At 45.3% G+C, this 27,710-nt stretch overlaps 2 protein-coding genes across 7 annotated transcripts in view; both read left to right on the top strand.

Moving 5' to 3' along the window:
* st18 (ST18 C2H2C-type zinc finger transcription factor) overlaps positions 1–9,128 on the top strand; it is a 40,215-nt gene extending 31,087 nt beyond the window's left edge. For 2 of the 5 annotated variants that reach the window (XM_030362741.1, XM_030362743.1), the window contains exons 13-22: positions 2,086–2,201; positions 3,556–3,618; positions 3,992–4,060; positions 4,528–4,590; positions 5,145–5,225; positions 7,061–7,282; positions 7,467–7,555; positions 7,749–7,852; positions 8,196–8,342; positions 8,454–9,128. In XM_030362741.1, the coding sequence (XP_030218601.1) occupies positions 2,086–2,201; positions 3,556–3,618; positions 3,992–4,060; positions 4,528–4,590; positions 5,145–5,225; positions 7,061–7,282; positions 7,467–7,555; positions 7,749–7,852; positions 8,196–8,342; positions 8,454–8,594 (1,095 nt within the window). In that variant the 3' untranslated portion in view covers positions 8,595–9,128. The remainder of the gene's footprint in view (positions 1–2,085; positions 2,202–3,555; positions 3,619–3,991; positions 4,061–4,527; positions 4,591–5,144; positions 5,226–7,060; positions 7,283–7,466; positions 7,556–7,748; positions 7,853–8,195; positions 8,343–8,453) is intronic. The other 3 variants (XM_030362742.1, XM_030362745.1, XM_030362744.1) reach the window with 3 other exon arrangements.
* Positions 9,129–11,466: 2,338 nt separating this feature from the next.
* pcmtd1 (protein-L-isoaspartate (D-aspartate) O-methyltransferase domain containing 1) lies at positions 11,467–25,564 on the top strand. Of its 2 annotated transcripts, none has more exons than XM_030362802.1 (6): positions 11,467–11,584; positions 18,556–19,025; positions 20,426–20,528; positions 20,813–20,984; positions 22,021–22,144; positions 22,796–25,564. In XM_030362802.1, exons 2-6 carry the CDS (start codon positions 18,719–18,721, stop codon positions 23,308–23,310), a joined length of 1,221 nt encoding a protein of 406 aa, XP_030218662.1. In that variant the 5' UTR covers positions 11,467–11,584; positions 18,556–18,718; the 3' UTR covers positions 23,311–25,564. The 2 variants fall into 2 exon arrangements, with proteins under 2 accessions (XP_030218662.1, XP_030218661.1); XM_030362801.1 differs by having other exon boundaries at positions 11,480–11,727.
* Positions 25,565–27,710: the final 2,146 nt, after the last annotated feature.

Below are 27,710 nucleotides of genomic sequence, written 5' to 3'. Positions count from 1 at the left end.
TGAGACCCAAAGTAAACCGTCAAGGGGTCTTCAACGTTTACCAGGCGGGGACCCCCTACTTATATATTGTATAAAATGGTGTTTTATCTTAAACTGGTCCTATAGTGTCATGTATAAATGTACCTTGTTATTTTGCATTCAATACTAAGATATTCAAATAATACACAGGTTCATATATTCATGTTTTCATTTTAAACATGTGCAACGTACAGTGAGTAGGGTGGCCATGCCACTGCCATTCATAAACATAGCATAACGTAATAAACTGATACCTGATACATGCAACTGACAATGTCTGTCAGTTGCATGTAATCATGCATAAATGCAATTCACATTGCAATTCACATGTCCGGTAACTTATCAACCCCAGCGTGTCCGGTTGCTAAGCGACGTCAACGTCTTTGGCGGACTTTTTCTCTGCTGATCGCTTATTTTCCCGATTATGACCGGCGTTCTGTTCATTATCCCTTACATAACAGCACACTCTCTCTCTCCCAACAGTCTTGGCTGCGCACTCTCATCCAAATACGTATTGTTTGTGGCGGAGGGGGGGGGTAGATATAAAGACCGGACGAGAAACTTACGTCGCTGTGCTGTCCTTCTTCGTAATTGAAGGAGCAGGCAGAGAAAAGCTCTCCTGCTGGGCTTTCATTAAAAAGACCGCGAGAGACCGTACGTACGTGCGAACGTACGCTTACCACTTTTGTAAATGACATATATATAGTACATTCGGATCGCATGATAGGAATAGAGCTATTCTGATTAGAAATCGAATCAAAAGTGTCCATGTAATCGTGGCTAGTGTATTGGATTCATGTTAATGTGCATTTAAAAAAATTCAATTTGTGGAAAAAAATTGCGGGGGGAATATAAAAACAAAGTCTAATCAACCAAAACTTTCGCGACCCCCCCTGAAGTACTTCTGCAGACCCCCTAGGGGTCGCGGACCCCCTGTTGAAGACCTCTGCGTTAAATAGTAACAGAAAATCGTTCGTTCATTTTTGTCATGGTGACGGACTTCCGAGAAACTGGAAATCTGTAGAAATGCAGAAAGGAAGAGGTTGTTGTTTTGTGACCTTAATGACGCTGTTTCAGAGCACGCTGCTAAAATATTTGAGTCATGAGACACCAGATACGTTTTTTCTATGACTTTAACAACTTTCTCCATTGAGGGGTGTGATAAGTTGCGTCTTTGAACTCAAAAGACATCTAAACCTGTATTCCTAGAGAGCATTATGACGCAAATAAATAAATCTATTAATATGTCTAAGCATTCTGGGAGGAAAAGCATCACAGACAGAGAGAACACTGGAGTCTCTATTAAGAGTTGTTCATCTCTCATCAAACATACGACACACTTGCATCAGAACAAGGCTAATCTGCTCTCTTTACAATGTCTTGCCCGGAGGGTCCGAGACAACTCTAATCTGGTTTATGTTTTCAGAAGATTATTTCTATAGCCTTCAGTTGTAGGTTTTTTTTATATATTAGATTGCATTTCATTGCACTGCTGCTTTTTTTCCCACAAGTGTCCCGCCTCCTTTTGTCTTCATGACATCGAAACAGGCCAAACAACACATGTGACCTCCTTCCCAGCCTCCGAACATCTGGCACCGCGACACAGAGCACACCGTCTCTGACAAAAGTCAATGTGAACGGCGTGACTATACATGGCACACACACACACACACACACACAGCGAGGGCTCAGATTAGGTATGAGTATAAACGATGGGTAGTCTGGCCCACACTATCAGGATCTTTAAGTATTATCACTCTCAGTCTCTGCTCCATATCCTCGGGGGGGAGGTGTGTGTGTGTGTTTGTGTGCTTGTGTGCGTGTGTGTGTGTGTGCGTGTCTGTGTTGGGGGAGGGGGGTGGGTTGTCTTTAAAGAGCATTAAGTGCTTTCCATTGGTTACTAACCCTCAGGTCAAAGCAGATCATTGTGAAATCTCCATTTTTCCTTTTTTTTTTTTTTACACATTTTATGTGAAAGTTCTGAAGGGGACATGTATCGACCCATGAATACGTATTGATACATGGACATGTATTCACTCATGAGGGTGCGTTTGTTTCGACCACCAGCCGGATAACTTTGACGACATGACCCTGGAGGAGCAACACTATCACCACGGCGACGGCGGCATGAACAGCCCCAAAAACAAGCTGCTATTACGGGACGCTAAGAAGGAGCTAATGAGGTACATTGTGCTGTCAGGATCACCGCGGGGGGGAGAGGGGGGGAGAGGGGGGAGAGGGGGGAGAGGGCGGGGGCTGGTTTGGTTTATTTAAAGGGGAGGTGGGCCCGTCTTGAGGGCATCTTGAAGCAGTCATGTGTGCCTAACGCAAAGTTTTCCCCTTTAAAGAAAAAAGGTCAATGGACAGATGGTGAGCGGTATTAATAACAAAAGTAATTCCAGATCAGCCCTCCTATTGGATAAAAAGGTCTAATACCAATGAACTGTACGATGCAGATGAAACCTACTGGCCCACCACACACACTCTGTTATTAGCTAGCGTTTCTCTCTGTGATATATATATCTATTTATATATCACTGTGATACGGTATGTCTGCAGGTTCATGTGGAGAAGATTTGTATCTTTGTGAAAGTGAGTTTTTGCCTGTATGTCCGGTACAAGCTTATAAACTCTTCAGCCTTCTAGTCACTAGACTGCATGATCTCCCTAGGAAACTGCAACCGCAACGCAAACACATCTATTGAAATGGGGTTTTTCTCTCTCACTGAACCAAGTTCAATATGAAAGGGCAGAGCGTTTTGTAGTGTCCGTCCCAGATTCACTTCTTTCATACATATTTCAACGTAGGTGTAGAAAAAAGCTGTTGCATTGGCATTTACTTAATAAACACGGTTTGAATAGATCTAGATAGAAAACGCTTCTTGTTCTTCTCGTATATTTTAGATAATCCCAAAAGAAGTTGGATTCTGTAGTTTTCACAAGGTAAAGTTACATTAACATTCAGGGCATTTACCAGACGCTTTTATCCAAAGCGACTTACTATAAGCACATTTTTCAGAAGAAAGAGAAACAATATGTCGCTGTCGGTACATTAAGGATGTTCATAGAACCGAGTGCCAAGCACTTTCAATGGTTAGGTTAACCCATTACCTGCATAACAAAGCTAGCTAGGATAAGATGCTACACAATGCTAAGTACTACTTTTAAGTGCCAGGACGTACAACATACCATAAGTGCGTACATTAAGTGCCAGGCCGTACAAAATACAATAAGTGCGTACATTAAGTCCCAGGACGTGCAACACACAATAAGTGCGTACATTAAGTGCAAGGACGTAAGACGCCACAGAGGGGTTTGTCGATCATCAGACCGATTCCTATAACTCGTAGACTAACTGTACTAGCCTGAACGTCGATCAGTCCCATCACTTTCTACTAAGTTTCTGGCCGTACTAACTCTAACCTCCGCGTCCACGAGACGGTCTCTGGTCGACAATACCGACCCCACCCATACACCCAGCATCTCTGCTCCATGTGAAGCGCGACCCCCAACTGATGCCCTGTGTGTTCTCCTCAGCTGCCCCACCCCGGGCTGCGACGGCAGCGGCCACGTCACAGGGAACTACGCCTCCCACCGAAGGTACGCATCACCTGCACTTTTAACGAATAGGCCTCGTTCCTTAACACACACCAAGCACGACAGCAGAGCTACACGTTTGACTTTGTCAGCGTCAGATTAATAGTGCTTTTAAATCATAAATAACGATGATATCCCCCTACGGCATCATCATGGTGTTATTGGTGACTAAGAGCGCTACTGTATGAAGAGTAAGGGGGTGATGTAGGGTGGGGGGGGGGGGGGGGGGGGGTTGTGGTGCTAAATCGGTTGAATAAACAAGCAGGAAAAACAGGCAAGGCGGTGTGTATTGTATGGGAATAGCCCGAGTGTGCGTTTGCATTGTGTTCTGATCAAAGAGTGCACTGAGATGACTGAGCTCTTTATCCCCCGTCAGCGTGTCTGGTTGTCCCCTGGCTGACAAGACGCTCAAGTCACTGATGGCAGCCAACTCTCAGGAATTAAAGTATGTATTCTGGGGCTGAACGCACATCGTCCACACAAAGATCTGCTCTCGCTTCCAAACCCCGGCTCCCTTTGTGTTTTGTGTTGTGGTCCTCGTTTTTGTTTCCACTTTGGGTCGTGAGTAGGTGTCCCTGTTGTGTTGTGTGTTGTGTATACCGTGTATGTATTGTGTGTCCCCATGTGTATTCATCATCATTGTGACCGGCCATTTGCTCAATGGTAACATTGAGGACATCTTGGTTATTGATGTTCTCTTCAATCAGATGCTCCCAATCCTGACGATAATAAAGAGAGAGAGAGAGAGAGCCTCACAATAATAAAGAGAGAGAGAGAGAGAGAGAGAGAGAGAGAGAGAGAGAGAGAGAGAGAGAGAGAGAGAGAGAGAGAGAGAGAGAGAGAGAGAGGAGGGAGAGAGAGAGAGAGAGAGAGAGAGAGAGTGACCTGACACCTATGTCTCTCTCCCTGCAGGTGCCCAACACCTGGCTGCGACGGATCGGGTCATGTGACTGGGAACTACGCCTCCCACAGAAGGTAAAGCCTTTCCAATCACAATAGAGAGGGCGAGAGAAAGAGAGAGAGGGAAAATCGCCACTGCTGAGCATACATTGTGATCTGTTCAAGAGTACATACAGTGTGTTGGATCATTTATTTACATAGCTGGGTTTCATTCATAGCGTTCATCAGTGTAACACGATCTGCTATAGAGTTAACAAACACACGATTAGAACGGCATTAATAATAACCAAGACATGTTTAGGTAGCATTCAGATCAGCATCTATAGAGGTGTATATACACAGAGGTGTATATGGCTGTTGAGGAACCAAGCCTAAGAATTGTACTCTTGTGTGCTTGTAGAATAAGATGGAATAAAAGCAATTGTGATTCGGATTCGGATTGATTCGGATTATAGAGGAGAAAGGTTACTTAATAACATTATTCAGTAGTCCTAGTAAGAGTGGTTGTAAATGTGTGAGTTTTGCTTTTCGTTCTTGTTTTTCCTCTTAATGACATTATTCAGTAGTCTTAGTAAGAGTGGTTGTAAACGTGTTTGTGTTTTGCTCTTGGCTTTTGTTTTCTCTCCTAGTTTGTCAGGATGTCCGCGGGCCAGGAAAGGAGGTCTGAAGCTCACGCCAAACAAGGAGGAGAAGGAGGAGCAGGAGATGAAGTAAGAGGTCCCACACATTGGCCTTCAGGGAGTCCTGTGTTTCGGCTTTTAAATGATTGAATGTCAAACAATCGAAGAAAAAAATAACACACACAACAAACTGTCACTGTTGCGCGCAAAAGGGCATTATATCAATGAGCTTTTAAGTTGAACAAAGGGAATGATATTTCTGTTGTTGTAACATTAGTGAATTATTTTACAAGGATTAGCCACATGTTTAGAGGGGGATTTTTCAGGTTTGTGTGCTGCGCCGACTGCCAGATAGGGATATCTGGCACTCTGTGATGAGGGCTTTCTTGGTAATTATATTAAGAAAGCGTGGAACTGCTCCACTCCGCTCACTGTAGTCAAAGCTTAACTGTTCCCAGTGCACAGTTGTTTCGGCGAAAAACAAACACGCACATAGATATATATAAATATATAAATAATAGAATTGATGTTTTTGCCTAAATCCAGTCCAACCTATAAGCTGTTGTTTATGAACAGTATACATCTGGGCATTATATTATTTATTTATTATCGTTTTTTTTCCTTTGTAATTACTAATGCAATGGCGGGGGTGAGCTTAGGAATTAGACAAGAATAGATGCAGTGTGCTTCAGAGACCCCAGAGGGGAAGGGGGGCAGATTGCTGTACATGGCAGCTCCATATATGGATCATACTCTGGTATTGTTCTAGTGCCTTCCACCAGGTGACCTAGCCGCGCTGCGTGGCAGTAATGGCGGCCGTGTTGTTCGCTCCTCTAAGTGCGTTGGCTTTGTTGAGTAACTAAAACAAAACAACACAAAAAAATCGGCTGAAACAGGCTTTTTCGCTGCCGCCACTGCACTCTGTGCAGAGGGTGTGTGTGTGTGTGTGTGTGTGTGTGTGTGTGTGTGTGTGTGTGTGTGTGTGTGAGCTTGTGTGTGTGTGTGTGTGTGAGCTTGTGTGTGCGTGTGCAATTGTGCATGTGTGTGTGTGTGTGTGTGAGTGTGAGTGTGTTTGTAGTGTGTAGCATCTCAGGTGAACCTTCACCTTTATCAATAAGAGGGAATTGGGCCGGGAACGGTAAAAAAATAAAAAGCCATCACATTCTTTCACACGCTGGGATTACATGTCAATTATGTGTAATTCATGTCCATTACTGACCTGCGGCAAACCACACACACAGACCAGGGCTGTGGCGTGAGCCCTCTGAATGATATTCTGTTAAGAACACGCACTCACGCGTTTGCGCCACAAACAGTAATGCAATTTTTAATGCATTGAAACGTGCTCGCACGCACGCACACGCGCACGCACATGCACTGGAACTCACACACATTAATAACATTTCATGCACTTAACAGAGCATTTGCCTGTTCTGAAGTTTTAGTGGATTAGCCGTAACTTAAAGCTTACATGATTAATGGAGTAAATTTCTAGTTTAGGGGGACTTGCTTTTTAATCAGCATTTGGTTGGATTAATCAACATAATGGTCAAACAAATCTTCTTGTCTAGTTATATAGTGAGCTTGTTTTTTATTAATTTCTTTAATAAACGATGACAATAATTGCATTCGAATATATACCCGTTTTTTAAATATTGTTTTAAGTTCTGGGATTATGACTGATGTGATGAAATGTATGTGCTTTACCCTGTCGGCATGTGGAACCCATATTCAGTGTTTGTATAGAATTATATATCCAGTGCTAAAACATGCTGCAGGATATGCTAATATGAAAGCTAAGGTATCTGATGACAAATAGCACGACATGCGGTACGTTTGAAAAGCGGCGCCTGACGCTCTGTTTCCTGTGTGCAAGCGTAACGAGCGACATGAGCCCCACTCTGACCTCTTTATCTATCTGATAGGTGCCCCGTAATTGGCTGTGACGGACAGGGCCATATATCAGGGAAATACACCTCACACCGAAGTGCAGGCAGTTGCCCCCTCGCTGCCAAGAGGCAGAAGGAGTCCTCTATGAACGGACTACCCTTTCCGTGGAAGGCAAATAAGCAAGAACTGCCCCATTGTCCCTTGCCCGGCTGCAATGGCCTCGGACATGCCAATAATGTTTTTGTCACTCACAGAAGGTGAGGTCCCCTTTGTCCTGTCTCCACAAACAAATACTGACGGTTGACGTTTTTTTTTGCATTCCAAACAATAGAGACATTTCACTTCACCTTCAACTGTTTCATTAAGACGTGTACGTTTGTCTGCTTGGCGTGTTTCCCTGGGTCTGATCTCTGCTGTGTGTTGTGTTTTTGTGTGTGTTAGCTTGTCTGGCTGCCCGTTGAACGCACAGAGTATCAAGAAGAAGCAGTCTGGAGAGGAGATGATGACTATCAAACTAAAAGCCAGTAGCGGTAAGCAGTTTTTATGAAACATTTTTTATAAAAAATATACATAAATATATGTTTATAGATATGTATACACAGGAAACCGAAAGCCTTTTCGCTTAACTGAAATGTTTATTTAATCATCTCACATTCACTCTCTGAACACATAGTAATTACCAGTTTGCACATAATTAGAACTGGGATGTGTGTTTTCACTCAGGTGTTGAGAACCGGGAGGAAGTACAACATTTGGATCATGAAATTAAAGAGCTGAATGAATCCAATCTGAAGATAGAGGAGGACATGATGCAGCTCCAAACCCAGGTAACTATTTACTCCGTGGCACTAGGCCTTGAGACACAATTGGATTGTATTCTTGAACCGCTACAGCAAGCCTGCACTGAAAGCTTCACCCAAACCTCACCTTGGTTTCGATATATTTATGAGTTTATAGGCTCAGCTGTAAAGCTTGTGGCTGGTCCACTCGACCAATCATGTATTAGTAAAAGACGGACAGTTGTTGAGATACATTTTTCAGTACGTCGTAGTCAACAGTATTTTTACATAGCATGTTTCTAATTACTTCGATTTTAGAGAAAAACACACAGACCCAATCGCTTTATCATTTTCCCCAATTTGACGAGCCACGTTACTTCCCCTCCGAAAGCAGATCTCGTCGATGGAGTGCAACCTGAAGACCATCGAGGAGGAGAACAAGATGATCGAGCAGCACAACGACAGCCTGCTGAAGGAGCTAGCACGTCTCAGCCAGACGCTAATCAACAGCCTCACCGACATCCAACTGCCCCAAATGGTACGGCACCGCCTGCACAGCACCCCAAAACCCCCCAAAAATTAAACCTTTTCACCATCACTTGTCAATGTTTTGTACTCATTTATCTGTTGTTGTTTGTTTTTGTCGCAGGGCCCCATCAGCGAGCATAATTTCGAAGCCTACGTGAACACATTAACTGACATGTACAACAACTCGGAACATGAGTACTCCCCGGAGTGCAAGGTGCTCTTGGATAACATTAAACAGGCTATTAAGGGCATTCACGTCTGAGCTGTGGGGTTTCCAAGAGGCTCCTTTGACTTGGAATAATAGCACTCCGCGGCCCTCCTGAACAGCGCGGCCTGGCTGGGCTCCATCTATACCACAAGGCTTTTTATATTTTTTTGGAAATGTTCAGCGTTTCCACAGGATAAGTACACTGCACTGAGAAAAAAGGACCAGCCAGATTCCTAATGCTTTCGCTGTTTGTTGCGTCCCCCTCTCTTGATATGTTTATTTCCCGGTGAGATTTTGAAAAAAAAACAACCTTCTCTTGCACTTAATTATTTTGTATGGTTTGCTTGATTTTAAATTCTATACGTGATTCACGTCATACTTATTATATTATTGCTATTTATTATATTTGTTCGCCATTGTATTTATTTTTTCTTCGATTTCTATTTATTTATGTAATTGTAAAATGGTTGATATTGACAAATCGGTTGACTTTCTGCACATTGTAAAATTACATCGAAGCACATTCCAATTTTCAATCACGGTTTACTTTCGCCATCTAGTGTTGAGGATCTTATTTTCAGACATCCCCCCCCCCCCCCCCCCCCCGCCCCACACCCTCCACCTAAAAAGTACAAAGCTACCAAAATCACGTTTAACACTTGCTTTTGCTTTTTTTTTTTTTATTCTTTGCTGAAAACTGAATGTATGGTAAAGCAAAGTGAACTCTGAGATCAAGAAAATGCAATTGCACTTGTACTGTATGTATTGTGTACCCCATGTTCCAGCAATGTGGAAGGCCAACGCCTCACAGGAAGAGAGGGCACCAAGTAAATAAATCATTGTTCGATGTCCTTCAGACGACCTGAACAGCACAGTCAACTTTGCAGTTTATGCCACAAAAAGAGTGCAGGCGGACGGCACTTGGAAAACCCACTTTGTAAAGATGTCTTTCCGTTTCTTGAAATATATAAATATTAAACTGCCTTCTGTGCACACACACCGAAGTAGTGTGCATACAGTATGTGCCTAAATGTATATGAATCAATAAAGGTATACAGTAATATGTTTTGTGGTAGGACAGTCACAGTATTACGTGGATGGTGTCTAATTTATTATACAGTATGATTACTTTCAAAAGGAGGAACTATTTCTAATGACTGTTTGAATTCCATCGTTTCAGTAGCTGTTTGCAAAACATCCGAATCGAGATAGATATGTTAATTTGAACTTTGGTATGCATGGAGAAAAAAACTGGTGGGAATGATCGAAAAACACCATCTGACAAACAGCTATGACGAAGTATTTCAGTTGTGATGTTTTGTTTGTTAATTTGTTACTATTGATTTTTTTCTAATGCTTATAGGCCTTTCCATTTGAGTATGTCTTACATTAAAACATTCCTGTATTTCCTAGAGCAAGATGTTTAGAGATTCCATCCATAAAGACCTAAGATCAGATCTCAATCTGCAATGTAAAGTCTCATTTATATGACAAACTAAACACATTCAGGCTTATGGAATCATGGCTTTTTAGTTGTTTGCATTACCTGCACTGTTAATTTCGTTTTATAGACAGGTAAATCAATTCCATTGCAGTTACAGCTATAACTGTATTCATGTCTTTCTGAAAGCGGTGAAAGTCCGACCAGTTTTATTTGTTCAAGCAACGCGTCCTATTAATGCAAACAAAATCAGACATCTATTTTGACAAAAATAATGTAACAGCAAAAGAGCCAAATTATAGAAAATGTATGACCCTGTAGGCTATTTAATCCAAATATTCATTGATCTTTAAACGATTTATTATTTAATAGTACGGCTATAATAATTTATTTAGAAGTTATAATATTTAATTCCAATACTACACATTGTTTGCTCAGGAAGTTTTGTGAATAATATTTATTTTTCCCTGGTAGTATTTGATGTTTTGTAATGTGAAATTGTTTTTTTTTTGTGGAATGAAATTAGTAAGATATCAAAGTGTACCGTATTTGCTTTCCTTTTACAATAAATTGTAATGATTTTTCAGTTGAAGTAGTTTGTAAATTGAAACTTCCTATTACTTTTACTATTTCATATTAAGCAGATATGCGGTGTGTTGTACAGTTTGTGTATGGTAGAAATAAACTTTTCAAACGTTTGTATGCCGTTTTATTTACTCTATTAAGATCCCATTTGACGTTTTTTAACCAAACCTCCACATCGACACTTTTTTTAGGCGTTACCGCCACCTAGCGGTTAGAATTCAGACTGCACAACGTTCACAATGAACTAAACAGGGGGAAATGATCAAGGAAAAAAAAGTGCTTGTTGCTTCTTCATTCACAACATAAGGGATTTCTAAATATATTTTTAAATTACCCCAACACAAAACATCGTCGCTCACCTATCTTGTTGGCTCAATCAAGTACTTGTTTGAATAAAATAAGACTTGATAAAATAAAAGTGGAAACTCAAATGAGCACCAATAAACCTTCATGAAGCCTTACCTTGACACAGATTAGTAGTGTTCTGGATGCGGCTCTTAAATACTCACCTCCTTTAGTAAGGCTGTTTGCTAAGGTGTGATTCGATCAACGCGAGCCCAGGCGAATAGCTGGAGTGGGCCCTGCCTCTCGCTTCATAGTGGTTGGTATTTTGATCCCAAGGACACAAGCTTCCATGCATGGCAGTTTCTTCCTCACCATATTATTCCAATGCCTTACTTGAGGCAACTTGGATGTGTGTGTGTGTGTGTGTGTGTGTGTGTGTGTGTGTGTGTGTGTGTGTGTGTGTGTGTGTGTGTGTGTGTGTGTGTGTGTGTGTGTGTTACTATGAAGTATTATCAAATATTGTAATATATTAACTTTCAAGTAAGTGTTCAACAATAAGGGTAGGGACAGACCGACGGACGGACAGTGTCGGCAACAGCACGCCCCTAACTAAAACTGCAGACCACGTGATCTGTGTTTACATCCTCTCAGCTGTTAAGTTCTCCTGCGTGGAAAAAAAATAAGAAAGAACAACTAGGTCGTCGGTGTCCTAGACGTCCACCTAACGAGCGATGTAAGTTAAATAACTAATCCGCTATCTATAGCCAGGCCTAGATCACTTACACCAGCTCGCTGCTGAACGCATCCGACACGCAAACCAAACATTTCCTTCCAAGTGCGTCCGTCAGTCAAGGGGAGTTGAACCAACGCGGAACGGTGAGTGTTTCCACTTTTAGTTGTTAGTTTATTTTTTGTGATCGCACGTCTTTGCGTTGAGGATTTATCCACCGTGATCGTGCAAAGTCGGAGCAGAAACCACTGGAGGAGAGCGGCTCTCTTCGCTGTGATCGCCGTCCGGGGGAGCAGCAGAGCTGATTATCTAACCCGCTTTGTCTGTGCGGTGGACGGTGGCGCACTCAGGCCCAACGCGGCTAGGCGCCTAGCCGCTCACTCAGACCGCTCATTAGACTGAACCCATCCGCGTTCTTGCTTCTAAACTGTCAGAAGGTCCCGGGACGAGCCCTGCCCTAGTCCATGGTTCTTATGGCACATGCATGGCCCACCAGCAAAATGTTTAGTGCGTAAACCTGACGACCGAGCAAACTGGGGAGCGATTGTTTACAAGCAGCGAAGCGTCGGTGGTGGTGAAGGAGAACCACGGTGTGTGTGAGTGTGGGGGGGAGACTGAGACCCCGGACCACATTAACACACTGACGTCTCGTCACACGTTTGAAGATGGACGAGCCTCGATTAAAGATTGAGGTCAATCGCACTGCCTTTTTGGTGGAAGAGCGGAAATAAGTGTTAACGGTGCGCCAGTGTTGTGTTTTACGCGCAGTGTGGTGGCTCGATCGACATGATCACCGTGGATCCGTCTTGCACGGACGTTTAAACGACACATTATTCACAGAGAAGGGAAATATATCAGACAATGTTTCATGAAAACAATGTTTTTGTTTTGTTCCGAGCGTCACACGCAACGTGAAGCAGCTCTTTTCGCACGGTGATTGGTCGAAAGGACAGACTCTGTGTGGCAACTGTGGCACATGATCAGCTGATGACATGATTGGCTAAGGAATATGTCGGTCATCAAAGGGGGGCGGGCCTTGCTGTGAAAGACAACAAGGGTCATGCACGCTGCACAGAGCAACGCGATCACTGCTTACACCAACTTTGGATCTTAGATCTTACCACGAATCAATTAGTGAGAAATACAACAATGCACCCTAAACGATTGCCAGCTTCGTATCCATTCGTGTCCATGCGTAACACATGTAGGTAGGCCCATTGTCCCCATGTCCGCATATCGTGTTGTTATGGAATTCCAGCCTTCGATTGGCAACATGATCTAGGACTCGTCACCTAACAGGTGCACCGGGTTGAAACCTGGGCTCCGTTCCAAAATCGGTTGCACATGTCATACATGTGCAACACTTGCTCCTTCCGAAGTAGTATCCATCCATAGACCGTCTGATACCATGGGTGAATTATCAGGATCAGGATCAGAATTACTTTTATTACATCTTAACGTACAAGTACACAAGAGTACAATTATTAGTTCAAGTTCAAGTGTTTTTATTTGTCACATACAATAAATTGAAGTGAAATGTTAAAGGGTCAATGCTCCACACTGTGCAAAAATAAATAAAAATATAAAATAAAATAAATTAGTTAATTTACATAGATAAAATAAAAAATGTAAATAAAATCAAATTTAAAAATAAGGTGTTGAATTAAAAATTTGAATTCAAGTGTCTCACTGCCTGTGGATAAAAACTTCTCTTAAGTCTCTCAGTCCTTGAGTTAAGGCTTCGTAGGCGTCTACCCGACGGCAGCAGGGTGAAGAGGCTGGCATTGGGGTGTGTGTCATCCCTCCTGATGTTTTTTGCCCTCGACTCCACCCTCTTGTGGTAGATGTCCTTCACATTGGGTAGGGACGCTCTGATAGTCCGCTCAGCTGAGCGCACCACCCTCTGTAGGTTGGCCTGGTCTTGAGCGGTACAGCTTCCGTACCAGACGGAGATGCATCCTGTGAGGACGCTCTCCGCGGCTGAGGAGTAGAAGGTCTTCAGGATGGAAGGGGAGACCTTGAATTTCCTCAGCCTCCGGAGGAAGTACAGTCGCTGCCTAGATGACTTTGTCACATGTTGTGTGTGGAGGGTCCAGGTTAGGTCTTCAGTGATGTGCACACCCAGGTACTTAAAACTAGGAACCCTCTCCACCGGCCTCCCGTTGATGATGAGGGGGGTGAACCCGCTGTCCTGCTTCCGCCGGAAGTCCACCACCATTTCCTTTGTCTTTATTATATTTAGGGCCAAATTGTTGGACTGACACCACAGTGCCAGGTCTGCCACTTGGTTCTGGTAGGGCTGCTCGTTGTTATCAGAGATAAGACCCAGCACCACAGTGTCGTCTGCAAATTTAATGATGGAGGTTGAACTTCCGGAGGCTGTGCAGTCATAAGTGTAGATGTTGTACAGCAGCGGGCTCAGGACACAGCCCTGGGGGGAACCGATGTTGAGGGTCAGCGGCCCAGAGGTTACACCACCCTCCACTTTCACCACCTGGGGGCGGTCAGTAAGGACGCTGAGCACCCAGTTGCACGTTTGGGTGTTGATCCCCAGCGACCTCATCTTGTCGATCAGGCGGAGGGGGACTATGGTATTGAAAGCTGAACTGTAATCAATGAACAGCATCCTCACAGGCTTGGTTCCTCAACAGCCACATAGCAGCAATAATACAAGACAAAGATAAGTACAAAGAAAAATATGTAAAAAAGAAGTAGCAGCATAGATCACAATAATACAAATAAAATAAAGTAGGTATTAAGCGAAATCTTATTATTAAGGAGTGAGGGACACTTCTTATTCCCACCTTAAGTAAGCATTCTTGTCATTCATTGAAAAAAGGAAACAACAACAACTCATTATTCATTTACGTTATTCTATGTTAGCTAACCGTATGAGAACAATATAATGTTATCCCACATTTTTGGGCAAATACTTTCTCCTTTATTTAGAATGGCACGAGGCCAGGGCACGCGCAGCCTTAACTTCTTATCGTCGCTGCCTCCATTATCTCCCTGTCTGTCTCCTCAATGCTACCCTTCATTCTTCCCTCATTCCACTACTGCGTTTTCCTGCTGCTGTCTGGTTCTTTACCTCTTCTCTACCTTGGGCTGTCTCCCTGAATCTCTTTCTGTATCCATGCTGCCATTCAACTCTGCAGTGGATTAATCAGAGCGAGTAGGTGGTTGATTAAGAGGTCTGAGATAAGCTAAGTGTGAAGTCGGTCTTGGTGAGTGTTTTAAACTTTGCACATGGTGTGCCAAACCATCCTCAAACCAAAACACTTGGAAACAGGGGTGACGTTGTTGCTGTTATGCACTGCAGAAACGATAGCTCCACTGGCCGGAACAGAGCTAGTTATTCATTGGAAACTTGGAAAAAGTAGAGCTCCTCTCCAAGAGAAAACCCCAGGCCTATATTTCTGGCAGGAATATATTTATTTACTTTTACCAGATCATTTTACCAGATCAAATTTACAAACAATAACTATAGTAGTTTTAGTTGTTTCATCATTGCTGGCCTAAACTTTTGCTTCTATGCAATATCCTTGTCTAGCTTCAAGCATCTGGACCTTTACCTTTTATATAATTACAACTAGTAGTGATCCTGCAAAACAAAACACTAGGGGGCCGCTTGACGCTTGTAGTCTTTCGCTCGGTTCTCCGTCTCAACGGTAGGGCTAGAACCAAGTGAAAGGACTACAACCAGCCCCCCTTTCAGTTCCCAGTTCCGGTCCGGTTTACGTTTCAATGGATTTACAAAATGCCCAATAAAACACGATCGAAACTGTATTTCGCTACCATACGTATTCACCTCAGGTTCAGCCGAGTCCAACCCCTGTCAACTGCCGGCCCTGCCCTCCAGGTTACATCAGACCTGTTATGTCATGCATGGTTTCACAGCTAGAACTCAGTGAAAATCCCCTTAAATGCTTCCTCATCAGTCGCTGCAGTAAAGGGCTGCACAGACAAACTGTTCCCCTCACTCTCCTCACCTCATCAGGCTGAAGTCAGCCCCCGCTAACCGATGCTGGCAGGCGGACGGGCCTTCCAAGGGCAGCGATGGTGCACGGTCTGTTCACCTCAACGTCTGTGCGGCCCTCACGGACACCAGTGTACAGATGTCACTGTACAGTATGGCCACACTGGTTCGGACCGCAGAGTAGAGCAGAGGGACCCCAGCCTTACATGAAAAGAACCATGCGAAAAACCTTCAAACATCCGTTTTCCTATCAACTATACATCGAAGAGGATTAGAGTTTGTTGTGTTTTTGGGTTAAGGCGGAATACAGCTATAAATATATACAGCTAGAAACTGTTTTTTACATTATTGGCAGAGATGCTACTTGTAATGGCGATTCTCATTTTGTTTTGCAGTCTATTGTCTATTTTCGGAGTTGAGGCAGAAGGCTTTAGTCACCAAGTGCTGAATTAAGTTTAGAATGATTTATTTGGGTGGCAGTTCCCATGGTTGACTGTAGCTGCTTGCAGACGGATCCACCCATAGAAACAGAGGAAAGGTGAATTATGTAGACTCCAACCGATTGGGGGACACAGTCAACACGTTTCTATTCAATATGCTTAGTGAACAAGGCTGTTGTTTACACTGGTTATCACCAGGCTGAAAGCTGAACTCCATTAGCTAGCATTTAGGGGAGCGTATCTATGTTCCCCGGGTCCTATGTTCCCTGGGTCCTAAATTCCCCGGGGCCTATGTTCCCCGGCTCCTATGTTCCCCGGGTCCTATGTTCCCCGCTTTCTATGTGACCAGGGAACATAGGATCCGGCGAGCAAATCATTTTTTCGTAGGATGGTAGGGGCAAGTAGCGCCTTTTTCTCCTCTGATTCGCCTGTAATTGGTTAGAATGGCTCTCCTCCGATTGGTTATGGTTAGGGTTAGGGTAAGGTTTAGGGTTAACCCTCAACCCTAACCCTAACCCTACACCTGACCCTAACCCTTCGCACCCGGGGAACATAGGACCTGGGGCACGTAGGGATGACCCCGCATTCAGCTAGCATTCAGCTCACATGATGGAGCTGATGGAGCAAAGTAGGGCAGAGGTGGTCAGAGTCTGTCATAGCTGGTTATATTACTAGAGAGAGCATGTGTTGTTGTTGGCATGGGTTGTGTTTCTGGGAACTGGCGGTAAGGCTGCCTGATTAGGGTGTTTTCACAAACAAGTTGGCTCCAACCTGAGCAATTAGTGTGCTCAGTTTGAGCAGACTGCCGGTGAGCCATTCCCCGTCAGACTTGTTTTCAGAAGGATGGAGTCTGGAGAGAGGTTGTGACTAGACTCCATTTTCTGTATGATTGGATGCATATTGCAGGCGGCAGATATGTTCATCGCTCTATTTTACTTTGTGGATGTGCGTCTTTCGCCTGCGAAGATGTCAGCCAACAGTCTTGTACTCTGTTATGCAGAGAAGATTATTTCGTCTCACCTAACTTTAAACAAAGTAATAATTCAAATTCTGCGTTTCATGGTGCAGAGACGGGTGAAAATAGTTGATTTGATTGCGCTGTATAGAAGTTGGAGCTACCTCACGGCTTTTGGCCTTCCCTAATGGACTTATCCCCAAACGTTGTTCTGCATTTGTCTGGATATCCATTGCAAATGTGATTACACTTGAAGTATACCGAAGGGCCCATAACTGGGACATACTCATTTATTTACTTGTAATACACACTACCTGCCAGATGGGGGCGCTTTTGAGCCAAACAAACCTCCACTCAGAAACCCTCACAGCAACTAATCCTGATCATCGTGAGGAGCAGGGCTGGGGGTGGGGGCTGGGTAGATTGGGGTTAGGATGAAACAAACGGCCACATTACCTGTAAATATGAAGGTGAATCAATGATGATGGCTGTTGATGATGGCTCATGAGCATGCCAGTGATAAGCACCCAGTGAAAAACGGCTGCGACGCTGACTCTAACTCCAGCTCCAGCTCCAGTCGCGTCAGCTCGCCTGAGGAGATGCTGGGAGAGGGTGCATTCAAGGCTCCAGCTGCTGCTGCTTCCCACGATAAGCCCGTTGCACTTTGAACAAAAGGATCATGTTTGTTTAATGAATACACACACTGCAACCGACTAGGAGCAACAATTTCTTATTCTTCTAAACGATCCTTAATTATTAAGCAGGCTAATGTATTTTTAATTCCGCTCCCCGTGTTCCTGCTGTGTTCCTCAGAGCCGGCGGCATCCTATTCAACAGTGATTTATGTCGAGGTTCATCCAGTACACCTATAGGCCAGCTGGTCTGGTGAAGGCCTATGTGCTTACAGTGTACATGCATATATCCCAATCAAACAGTATGCATACAACCCATTGCTCACATACTTGGAGCAACACAAATATATATATATATTCTTGCTGTCTGAAAAATGACTTGTTCTCTCTAGTAGCTGTTTCTGTCCTCGGGGCAAAATCCAATTCAAAAACACAGTTCCATTTATTTTCCCAGCCAGCTGTTTTGTTCTCCCCCTCCTCTCGCTTTCGGATTCGTAGACAAAAAAGTCTGCCTGCATGCTGACTCTAATCCCCCGGCCGGCGTTTAGAGCGGGAAGACCCCGCTGTGGGCGCAGGGCCTTGACTTGACCCTTCTCCATCCTGTTCTCCCCTCTCCTCCCTCTCCCCCCTCTCTCCTCCTTCTCTCCCCTCCCTCTCTCCTCTTTCTCCTCTTTCTCCTCTTTCTCTCCCCTCTCTCCCTCTCTCCTCCTTCTCTTCCCTCTCTCCTTTTTCTCTTCCTTTCTCTTCCCTTTCTCCCCTCTCTCCCTCTGTACTCCCTCTTATCCCCTCTCTCCTCTCCCTCTCCTCCCTCACTCCCTTCTCTCCCTTCTTCCCCCTATCTCTCCTCTCTCCCCTCTCCTCCCTCTCTCAATTCTCCTCCCCTCGTCCCTCTCCTCCCTTTCTCCCCTCTCTTCCCCCTCTTTCCTGTCTCCCCTCTCCTCCCTCTCCTCTCCTCTCTCCCCTCCCAGATGTCCAGGCCGCGGCTGTGGGCTGAGCTTCCTCCGCCGCAGTAGCACCTCCGCTCTCCCTCCTGGATCCATGACCTTGTGAGACACCCCCCCCCCCCCCCCCCCCCTCACCCACCCACCACCACCACCACCACATCTACTCCACCATCCACCCGGCTCCACCATGGGCGGGGCCGTGAGCGCCGGCGAGGACAACGACGACCTCATCGACAACCTGAAGGAGGCGCAGTACATCCGCACGGAGCGCGTGGAGCGGGCCTTCCGCGCCATCGACCGCGGCGACTACTACCTGGACGACTACCGCGACAACGCCTACAAGGACCTGGCCTGGAAGCACGGCAACATCCACCTGTCGGCGCCCTGCATCTACTCGGAGGTGATGGAGGCGCTGGGCCTGCAGCCCGGCCTCTCCTTCCTCAACCTGGGCAGCGGGACGGGTTATCTCAGCACCATGGTGGGCCTCATCGTAGGTGGGTTCCTGGGGGGGGGCTGCTGGGGGTGGTGGTGGTGGAGGTCCCTGGCTGTGGTGGTGGGTGTTGTGGTGGTTGTTGTGGTGGTGAAGGTCCCTGTTTGTGGTGGTGGGTGTTGTGGTGGTTGTTGTGGTGGTGAAGGTCCCTGTTTGTGGTGGTGGGTGTTGTGGTGGAGGTCCCTGTTTGTGGTGGTGAAGGGAAGGTCCCTGTTTGTGGTGGTGTTGTGGTGGTGGTGAAGGTCCCTGTTTGTGGTGGTGTTGTGGTGGTGGTTGTGTTGGTGGTGAAGGTCCCTGTTTGTGGTGGTGTTGTGGTGGTGGTTGTGGTGGTGGTGAAGGTCCATGTTTGTGGTGGTGTTGTGGTGGTGGTTGTGGTGGTGGTGAAGGTCCCTGTTTGTGGTGGTGTTGTGGTGGTGGTGGTGGTGGTTACATTCGAGGCATTACGCTTTTATCCAACATGAGTTACAATGCGTACATTTGAGGGAAGAAAGAGAAACAGCTGTCGTGTTCCTGCTTGGCACTTGTTAGTGCCAAGCACTAACAAGCACTAGGTTAACCCATTCCCCGTAAACAACAAGGATAGCTAGGACAAGATGCTACACAATGCACAAAGTTTTATTTTCAATTGCAAGGATGTACAACGCACAATAAGTGCGTACAATAAGTGCCATGACGTACAACATACTAAAGGGGCTACAGTAAGTGCCAGGACGGACAAATACACAATAAGTCCGTAAGAGGGGTGGGGGGGGGGGGATGTTTTTGGTGGCGTGGTTCCCCCCGGTGGTGTTTGACTGGTGTTTGGTGAGATGTTACCAAGGCAGCGTGGGTGTTTTGTGAAAGAGAGACGCTTGCCTCCCAGCTGGAGTGCCGGTGCCTCTGATAGTATTCAGTATTGATTGGAAAGACAACAACAACTCTGCTACGAGTCGGAGAGCTCTGGAGATGGACCAGGCTTCTGCCTTTTTTTTCAATCCATTTTAGTTTCTGTGTTTTAATTACTTTTGGTACTAGACCTTCGTCAGACTTTTGTCTTAAATATGATAATATGGTTCTGTAGTCCAGTCAAGGTGCGTACATTAAGTGCAAAGACGTACGACATACAATAAGTGTGTCAAGAGGGTTGTATACCTCTATACCAAAGTCCTCAGTTGGCTTCTTTAACATTCAAGGTTTCATTATTGTATGCAGAAATTAGCTCCATGACGGGATAACCGATAACCTCTGATACAACCTCTTCAATGGAAATAATTTTCAGTGTAACACAGGCCTTTGCAAGCAAACGCTGCATCGAATTGGCCTGAATGGTCGCCCATAAACTGCGAGGTTAGGATCCAGAGCAAAGTGCACGTTAAGGTGTCGCTCTGATTCTAAAGCCTCTGGAAATGTTTTGCATTTCTGAAGGGCCTTTCGGCGTGAACCACGGGGTCGAGCTCCACAAGGATGTGGTGGAGTACGCCCGCGAGAAGCTGGATGACTTTGTAAAGAACAGCGAAAGCTTCGACAAGTGAGTAGGCTGTCGGTTTCTTGTTTACTTTTTAAACGTTGCAGCTTCTCCTCCCATTAAGACCTGCAAATTAAATGATCCAAATGTGTTACATTCATTTTTTTAATTTTATTACATTCTTTTTTAACTCTCTCACACTTAAACCAATTAGCCGTGTGAAAAAGGATTTCCGGGAAAGTATTTAGCCGGGGTTGCACAGCGCGAATGCACTTTTATTATTTTTATATCGCTTTTTATTATTTTGATTAAATTATTCATTCTGCCGTTCTGTTCCCCGGTTCCAGGTTTGAGTTCTGCGAGCCCGTGTTCGTGGTGGGGAACTGCCTGGAGATCTCCACCGACAGCCACCAGTACGACCGCATCTACTGCGGGGCGGGCGTGCAGAAGGACCACGAGAACTACATGAAAGTGCTGCTTAAGATCGGAGGCGTCCTGGTCATGCCCATAGAGGACCAGGTGAGTGGGGACGGGGGGGCCCCTCGAATAACACGCCGGTAAAGCCGGCAGTCATCGATACACACGACGCCCGCCCTGCACAGAGGGCCGCTGTGGAAGGGGCTCCGGGGCCAGCGAGACTGGTTATGAAATACCCTCATGCATTATTGAAGCGCCGCAGATCGTGAAACTCTGCAGCCCGGCGAAATGGAAACAGGAGAGTGTGTTCAAAATATATTTCGGATTTCTTCCTCTCCTTTTTCTGTGAACGAAAAATGTTAAATGCTGGAATGTTTCGATGCCCTGGGGTTCGGGTGAAAGGTTACGTAGCGCGCGGAGAGGAGTCGGTTGGTACACACTGTGCTCCGCTGTGCTGCTCGACTCCTAGACTTTATTTAAACCCGCTTCCCGGGGACTCCTGGGCCCGACCGGGGCCGTGAAGCCTGAGACGTCGGGGTATTCGGGCGGCTTGATCTCTAGTCGTGTATCTTTCCTACGACGGATCAAAGGGGGGCCTCCGTGGGCCCTGATTTGGACGTGTCCTAAGCCTTTTGAACGGGTGATGAAAAACCAACCCTGCAGCCATTAGAAGGAGGGAGTGCAGATTGGACCGACGTTTTATCTTTAGTATACGTTTGTTTTTTTACTGTAGCGTTGTGTTTTGTCTTCCTTCAGAAGAGGAAGACAAATCACTTGCATGGGTGTAACCCGTCTGGCAATAAATCATATTGTGACATAAAATAGTAGTAATAGTAGTTGTGACATAAAACAATGATAAAATGAGTTGAATTTAGGTCAAAGCTTCCATTTCATCTCCAAGCCGTCTACCAAGACGGACACGCACACACGCACACGCACGCCCACACACACACACACACACACACACACACACACACACACACACACACACACACACACACACACACACACACACACACACACACACACACACACACACACACACACACACACACACACACACACACGCGCGCGCGTATGTATCTGTATTTTGTGTGTTGTTTTGTGATTCATGGTGAGCCTGTTGTCTTGTCTCTAGCTGACCCAGATTACCAGGACCGGCCAGTGCACATGGGAGAGTAAAAACATCTTAGCCGTGTCCTTCGCTCCCCTTGTTCAGCAGAGCAGAGCGGATGGAGACAAACCTGATTCTGTCCAACTGCGTGAGTTTAACATTACTCTCTCCCCTCTCTCCATCCTCCTCGGCTCTCTCTCTCCTCGCCGGAACCTATCTCGCCCCCCAAGTGTTATTTGTCGTTATTTTATGTTCTAAAAAACGCTGCATTCAAATCGAGATGAATTCAAACCCCATCGACAAAGATGTGGTTCGACTGACACCCCAAAGACCATCACTTGATACACTCGAACCCCACAGATGAGGTCATAACGTCGTTCTTAGTTTGAGTTCTATCTGTCCTCCAACGTTGTCCCTCTCAGAGGATCATCCTTTCAGAGAGACACTGACGCTTCCTGACGTTCTCTCCCATCTCCTCACTCTATCCCCCCTCTCCTCTCTCTCCCCTGTCTCCTCTCTCTCCCCTGTCTCCTCTCTCCTCCCTCCTTCCTCTCTCCTCCCCTCTCCTTCCTCTCTCCCCGCTCCTCCCTCCCCCTTCCTTCCTCTCTCCCCCTTCCTTCCTCTCTCCCCCTTCCTTCCTCTCTCCTCCCTCCCCTCTCCTTCCTCCCTCCCCTCTCCTCTCCTCCCTCTCCTCTCTTCCCTCTCCTCCCTCTCCTCCCTCTCTCCTCTCTCCCCTCTCCCCCCACCACGTCCATCCTTCTTCTTCACGTCTTTCTACCCATGTGCTGATGTCCTACAGCCCCGCTCAGTGTGCGGAGCCTCCAGGACCTGTCCCGCGTCTACATCCGCCGCACACTGAGGGCCCTGGGGGCCGACGGCGAGGGCCGGGAGGCGGGGCAGACGCGGCGGGCGCCGCCGCAGAAGCGCAAGCGACGGCGGCGGCGGTGCAGACGGCGCCGCCTCAACGCCTACGTCTTCGGAGGCAACCAGCTGATCCCCCAGACGATGGAGAGCGAGGAGGACGAGGAGGAGGAGGAGGAAGGGGGCGTGATGGTGGTGGGGGGCCGGCAGGCGGAGGAGGAGGTGGTGGAGCAGCACAGGAAGCTGGGCGGCTGCGGGGGGGAGGAGGAGGTGGAGGAGGAGGCGACGAAGCTCGAGGAAGAGGAGGAGGAGGAGGAGGTGGGAGGGGAGAGGGTGAGAGATATTGGCGAGGTGGAGATCCTGAAGCGGGCGAACGTGTTAAGAGACCAAATCACGGCGCTGCCGCTGCCGGAGTCGCTGAAGGCCTATCTGCTGTATTACCGGGAGAAGTAGCCCCCTCACTTAACGTCGAGCTCCTGCTGAATGACTCTCCTCCTCTCCTCTCTCTCCCCTCCTCTCAACTTCTTCTGGTGTTCAGTACAAATGTAGCATTATTTCCATTCCAGTCCTGGTGGGACAAACCCACGACGGAGAGACAATTTGCAGTACTTGCGTCTTTTGGATACTAATGCGATGGCGGTCATCGTGTCAGGTTCCTGACATTTTTGTTTTTTACTTTCTAATTACAAACATGGAAACGACGAAGAAGAGAAGAGGCCTCTTGCCTGATGGGAACAGGGTGTCTGCTTCATATTTGGTGTGAATGGTGATGGAATGACTCTGCAGAAATGTTTCAAGGTGAACACATGATTCTTATATTTGTTAAGAATACCATCATGGGAATAATCAAAAGAGACTGAATGCATATTTTCTAGACGCGTCAAGTTATATCTGGCCATGGACAGACGCTCAATTCTACAGGAAGACTTAAATCGAACCCTTGTTTTGCATTTCCTGAGAGAGGCTTAAAGTACTGTGTTATGGTATAATCAGCAATTCATTTCAAGGTCCATATACACAAAGCTTGAGAATGAGGTCACGTCAGCTTATATTTTCATTTCTATTCTCACTTTCTATTGTTTAGCCTGCCTGTAAGAGACTGGCGTTTAAGTACTGGTGATTATGAATCTGAGGCTTCCGGCGTCGTCTGAGCGTTGAATGCCTGACGCGAAGGCACAGATGACCTTTCGTGGTTAGATTTTTTGTTTATCTTTTATTTTTTTGCTGAGCCAAATAATAATAAAAATCATAATCAGAGCAATGATGAAATCGTGGGTTAAGGTTCTACTTTTGATTCTCAGCTAGCTTTAATACAAAATAAATAAAGCGATTTCAGGGCATGACTCCCGATTGCAAAACTGAGTGATTCAAAATATTCTCCCCGACACCCTTTTCTATTCAAATGATGCAAAATCCTCCTAATGGCCGATTTTGAAGCCTTTTCTAGTCTTGGCGGCAGATGTGTCCAAACCATGCACCTTATTCTTCATTCTGACATTTTAAAAGAAAACGAGGCGCCACTTTTTTCCACGGAGGAGGCCTCATTTGTATTGCGGAACGAGAACGAGGACGTGTATGGATGTGAATCTGTCCAGAACTCTCCAGGCGCTGATGAGAGCTCCTTAGTGCCAGCGTCACCAATCACCGCCGGACGACAGGCCGCTACGCTCCGTGGCGCACAGTCCATTTATCCAATCGATCCCAAAGTCAACATTCCACACCATCAACGATGGCACATGACATGACACACAACTGACGGATGTCATATTTCATTTGTGTATATGCTTTTATTTTTGTATAACTCCTCTTCCTTTTGACTTGCTTCATTGAGTAGTGGTGGTGGTGGTAGTGGTAGTAGTGGTGGTAACAAATGCTGAGTTGAATGTTATGTTATGAATTATAACCGGTATAAAAGTGGGGTAGGTGTATGGACGTCACGTGCTTTATGCATCACGTATAAGTTGCGTTTAGTTCGTTCTAGCGCCCCCTTTGGCTGTACTGTATATTGACACTGGGAAATCATGTCTGTGTACTGTAGATGGACTCTTCCGCTGTTTTTGTTCAAGAGATTCACACATTAGTCCTAATTTGCTCTGATGAATTGATGTGTGCATTTGTTTGGGTTTGTACTGAATGGGTTTAAGTCATGGTGTGTGTGTGTGTGTGTGTGTGTGTGTGTGTGTGTGTGTGTGTGTGTGTGTGTGTGTGTGTGTGGTGTACATGTATATGTAACATGTAGACTACATGTATGCCAACATGTATATGTAAACATGTACACGTGTTTGTGAATTCTGTTTTGTTTTAGGGGTTGGTCTTTTTCTTCCAGATTTTTAACTCTGGAAAGCTTTTCACATTAGCAATAACAATTTCCTTAACACAATTAACAATCACCACTAACCACTGAATAGATTTTTATAACGTTAATTGATGATGCAGTGATACAAGTACAATTTTATATATATTAGAGCAATTACAAAGTCCTATATCTCCAGTTGCGGTTGTCTTTTGTAGTTGAGATTAGAGAGGTTTTGGTTAAGACTCATGCTTTCCCCTTTGCAACGAATGAAGTCTAGTTCCTTGTACCAAGCCAAAAGAGTTCTGTCATTGATCAGGGCTATGCTGATTCCCTTAGAGTGCAGTTCATTTAGAAATGGTGTTGTTCCTCTGTATGTTTTTGGCACAAAATAAAGGTCACAATCACATCGTAGACTCTCTGTGTTATTGACTTTTTCATTTAATGTGTTCCTGGGTTTTGTGTGTTGCGGGAAACTATTGCCTTCATGCCGACGTGTTCATGGAATCAAGAGTTTATGAGCGCACGACTGATTTATATTCTCAGAAGGACAGGGGTGATTGCAGGGTTGTTTGTATTTGGATACTGCTGAGAGAGAATATTACTTACTGAGCAAGTAATTAACTACTAATTAAGACGATTTATTGCAGTAATAAGCATCCAATAACAAAAGTTATTTTTAGTAATCATTTAGGTATGTATGTATGGTATTCATTTATGCATTTGTATAAAATAGGCTTAGGGTTACCCTAGCCCTAACATTAATTAATACGTTTTTTAACATGAACACCATTAGTAATATATTACCAGGCCATTTTTCAACTGCTGGTTGTTAGACACCGGGTATCACTGCATTAACTAATGTTAATTCATTGTTCATTGTAACAAATGAATAAAACTTCATTGGTCAGTCGCTACCCGTGTTTAAACACAGGAATACCCCCATAATGTAAAAGTAAAACACTTTGCCTTATGATCCTTCTCCAGGTGATATCTATTTATCCTCACGTTCAGTGCATGACAAGTAGGCCTGGGCTTATGAAACGACTCATTTATTAAGTTATTACACAACAGATTGTTAATAAAACAGGTGTAATCAGCAAAAAAATAAAAGTCCTCTTGATCCTCGTGTTCTAAGGTGGATAAAATCAAGATAGTTTTAAAGCACATAAAGCGTCGCTCAGACTTTGTCTTTGCATAGACTCCGCACACAGGGGCGCCGCTAGGGATTTTGGGCCCCATGAAAAGAATAGTATAATAATTTCTGTATTATAATTTCATCATCATTAGGGGCCTCTCCGGGCCCCCCTCCATCATGGGCCCCTAGAATCCGTCTCCTTTACCCCCCCTTTTCGGCGCCCCTGTCCGCACACACACCACCACCTGCACCACCACCACCTGCACCACCACTCCTCTCTCCATTGACACACATGGGCCCTATCTTGCATCCGGCGCAATATACTTTCTACACTGACGCATGTGTCGTTGATAGTTTGCAACTGGCGCAGAGCGTTCTTTTCCCTCCACCGCCACGCGCCTGTAAATTAGGGAATGATCTTGACACAGACATCGTGTACAAGCCCATCACTTTTAGGATTGATGAGTCTTTGATCGTGAGAAAACATTGTTGTACCGCGAGTGAGTGTTAAAAAGAATGAATGAATGTTGGCGCGCGTGTGTGTATGCGTAAAATAATTAATGAAAGCGGGCGCGCGCGTGTGCGTCCATCTGTTTAAACACACGCAAACTAAACACGCAACTAAACAAGCATGATACAGTCCATGGCAATGTATATTAACGGGGGGACACATGCATATTAGGAACACAAGTCGATGACGATAATTCATACAATACTGGTAAGAAACTAAGTTTGTTAATGTATTGCGTATATATCATTAAATAGAACCACAGTTACCGCATATCATATGTGTGTTAAGTTTTCTTTGCCGAAATTTATTTGAGGACTCAGTGTTTCTGAAGTTGTGGAAGAAAACGCTATTCCATGTGTGAATTAGGCCATATTATTTGGCCATAAACTGAGCCATTTGAAGTTTGAAATTAATGTGGTCATGCATCTGTCTCATCGGAGACTGCAAACGCGCTGTCAAAATATCAACTCGTCAGATTCAAATGCGCTCATGGGTCTTAAAGGGGATGGGAGCTGACACTCTCATTGGTTTGTTGCACGTTACGCCCAAACCACACCTACGGGTAATTAGGCTACTTCAGACCAACCCTTTTTAGATTTGCGCCGGGCGCAAGAGTCATTTATGCGCCGGTAAAATAGCAACATCGCCATAGAACCGCCGAAAAAGCTACTTGCTTGGCGCTTCTCACTTGCGTTTCAGACCGTTAAAATAGGGCCCATGGTGTCAGCTCAACACGCACACATGAAGCACTTTGCTGAATCTATTTAATTTTCCATTTGCTGGAGGTCGTCCAACCGTGATCCCTCTCTCCCCTCTTCTTCTAATGTTTAACTCTAGACCTACTTTAGGAAATGGAAGGTAAGAGGCATGACTAACTACGCTAATTGACACCATGTCGCTTTTGAAACACG

This window comes from Gadus morhua, chromosome 8 (genome assembly GCF_902167405.1).
Source record: "Gadus morhua chromosome 8, gadMor3.0, whole genome shotgun sequence".
Lineage (NCBI taxonomy): Eukaryota > Metazoa > Chordata > Actinopteri > Gadiformes > Gadidae > Gadus > Gadus morhua.
Note: the sequence above shows the minus strand (reverse complement) of the source record. Positions and strands in the feature narration are given on the sequence as shown.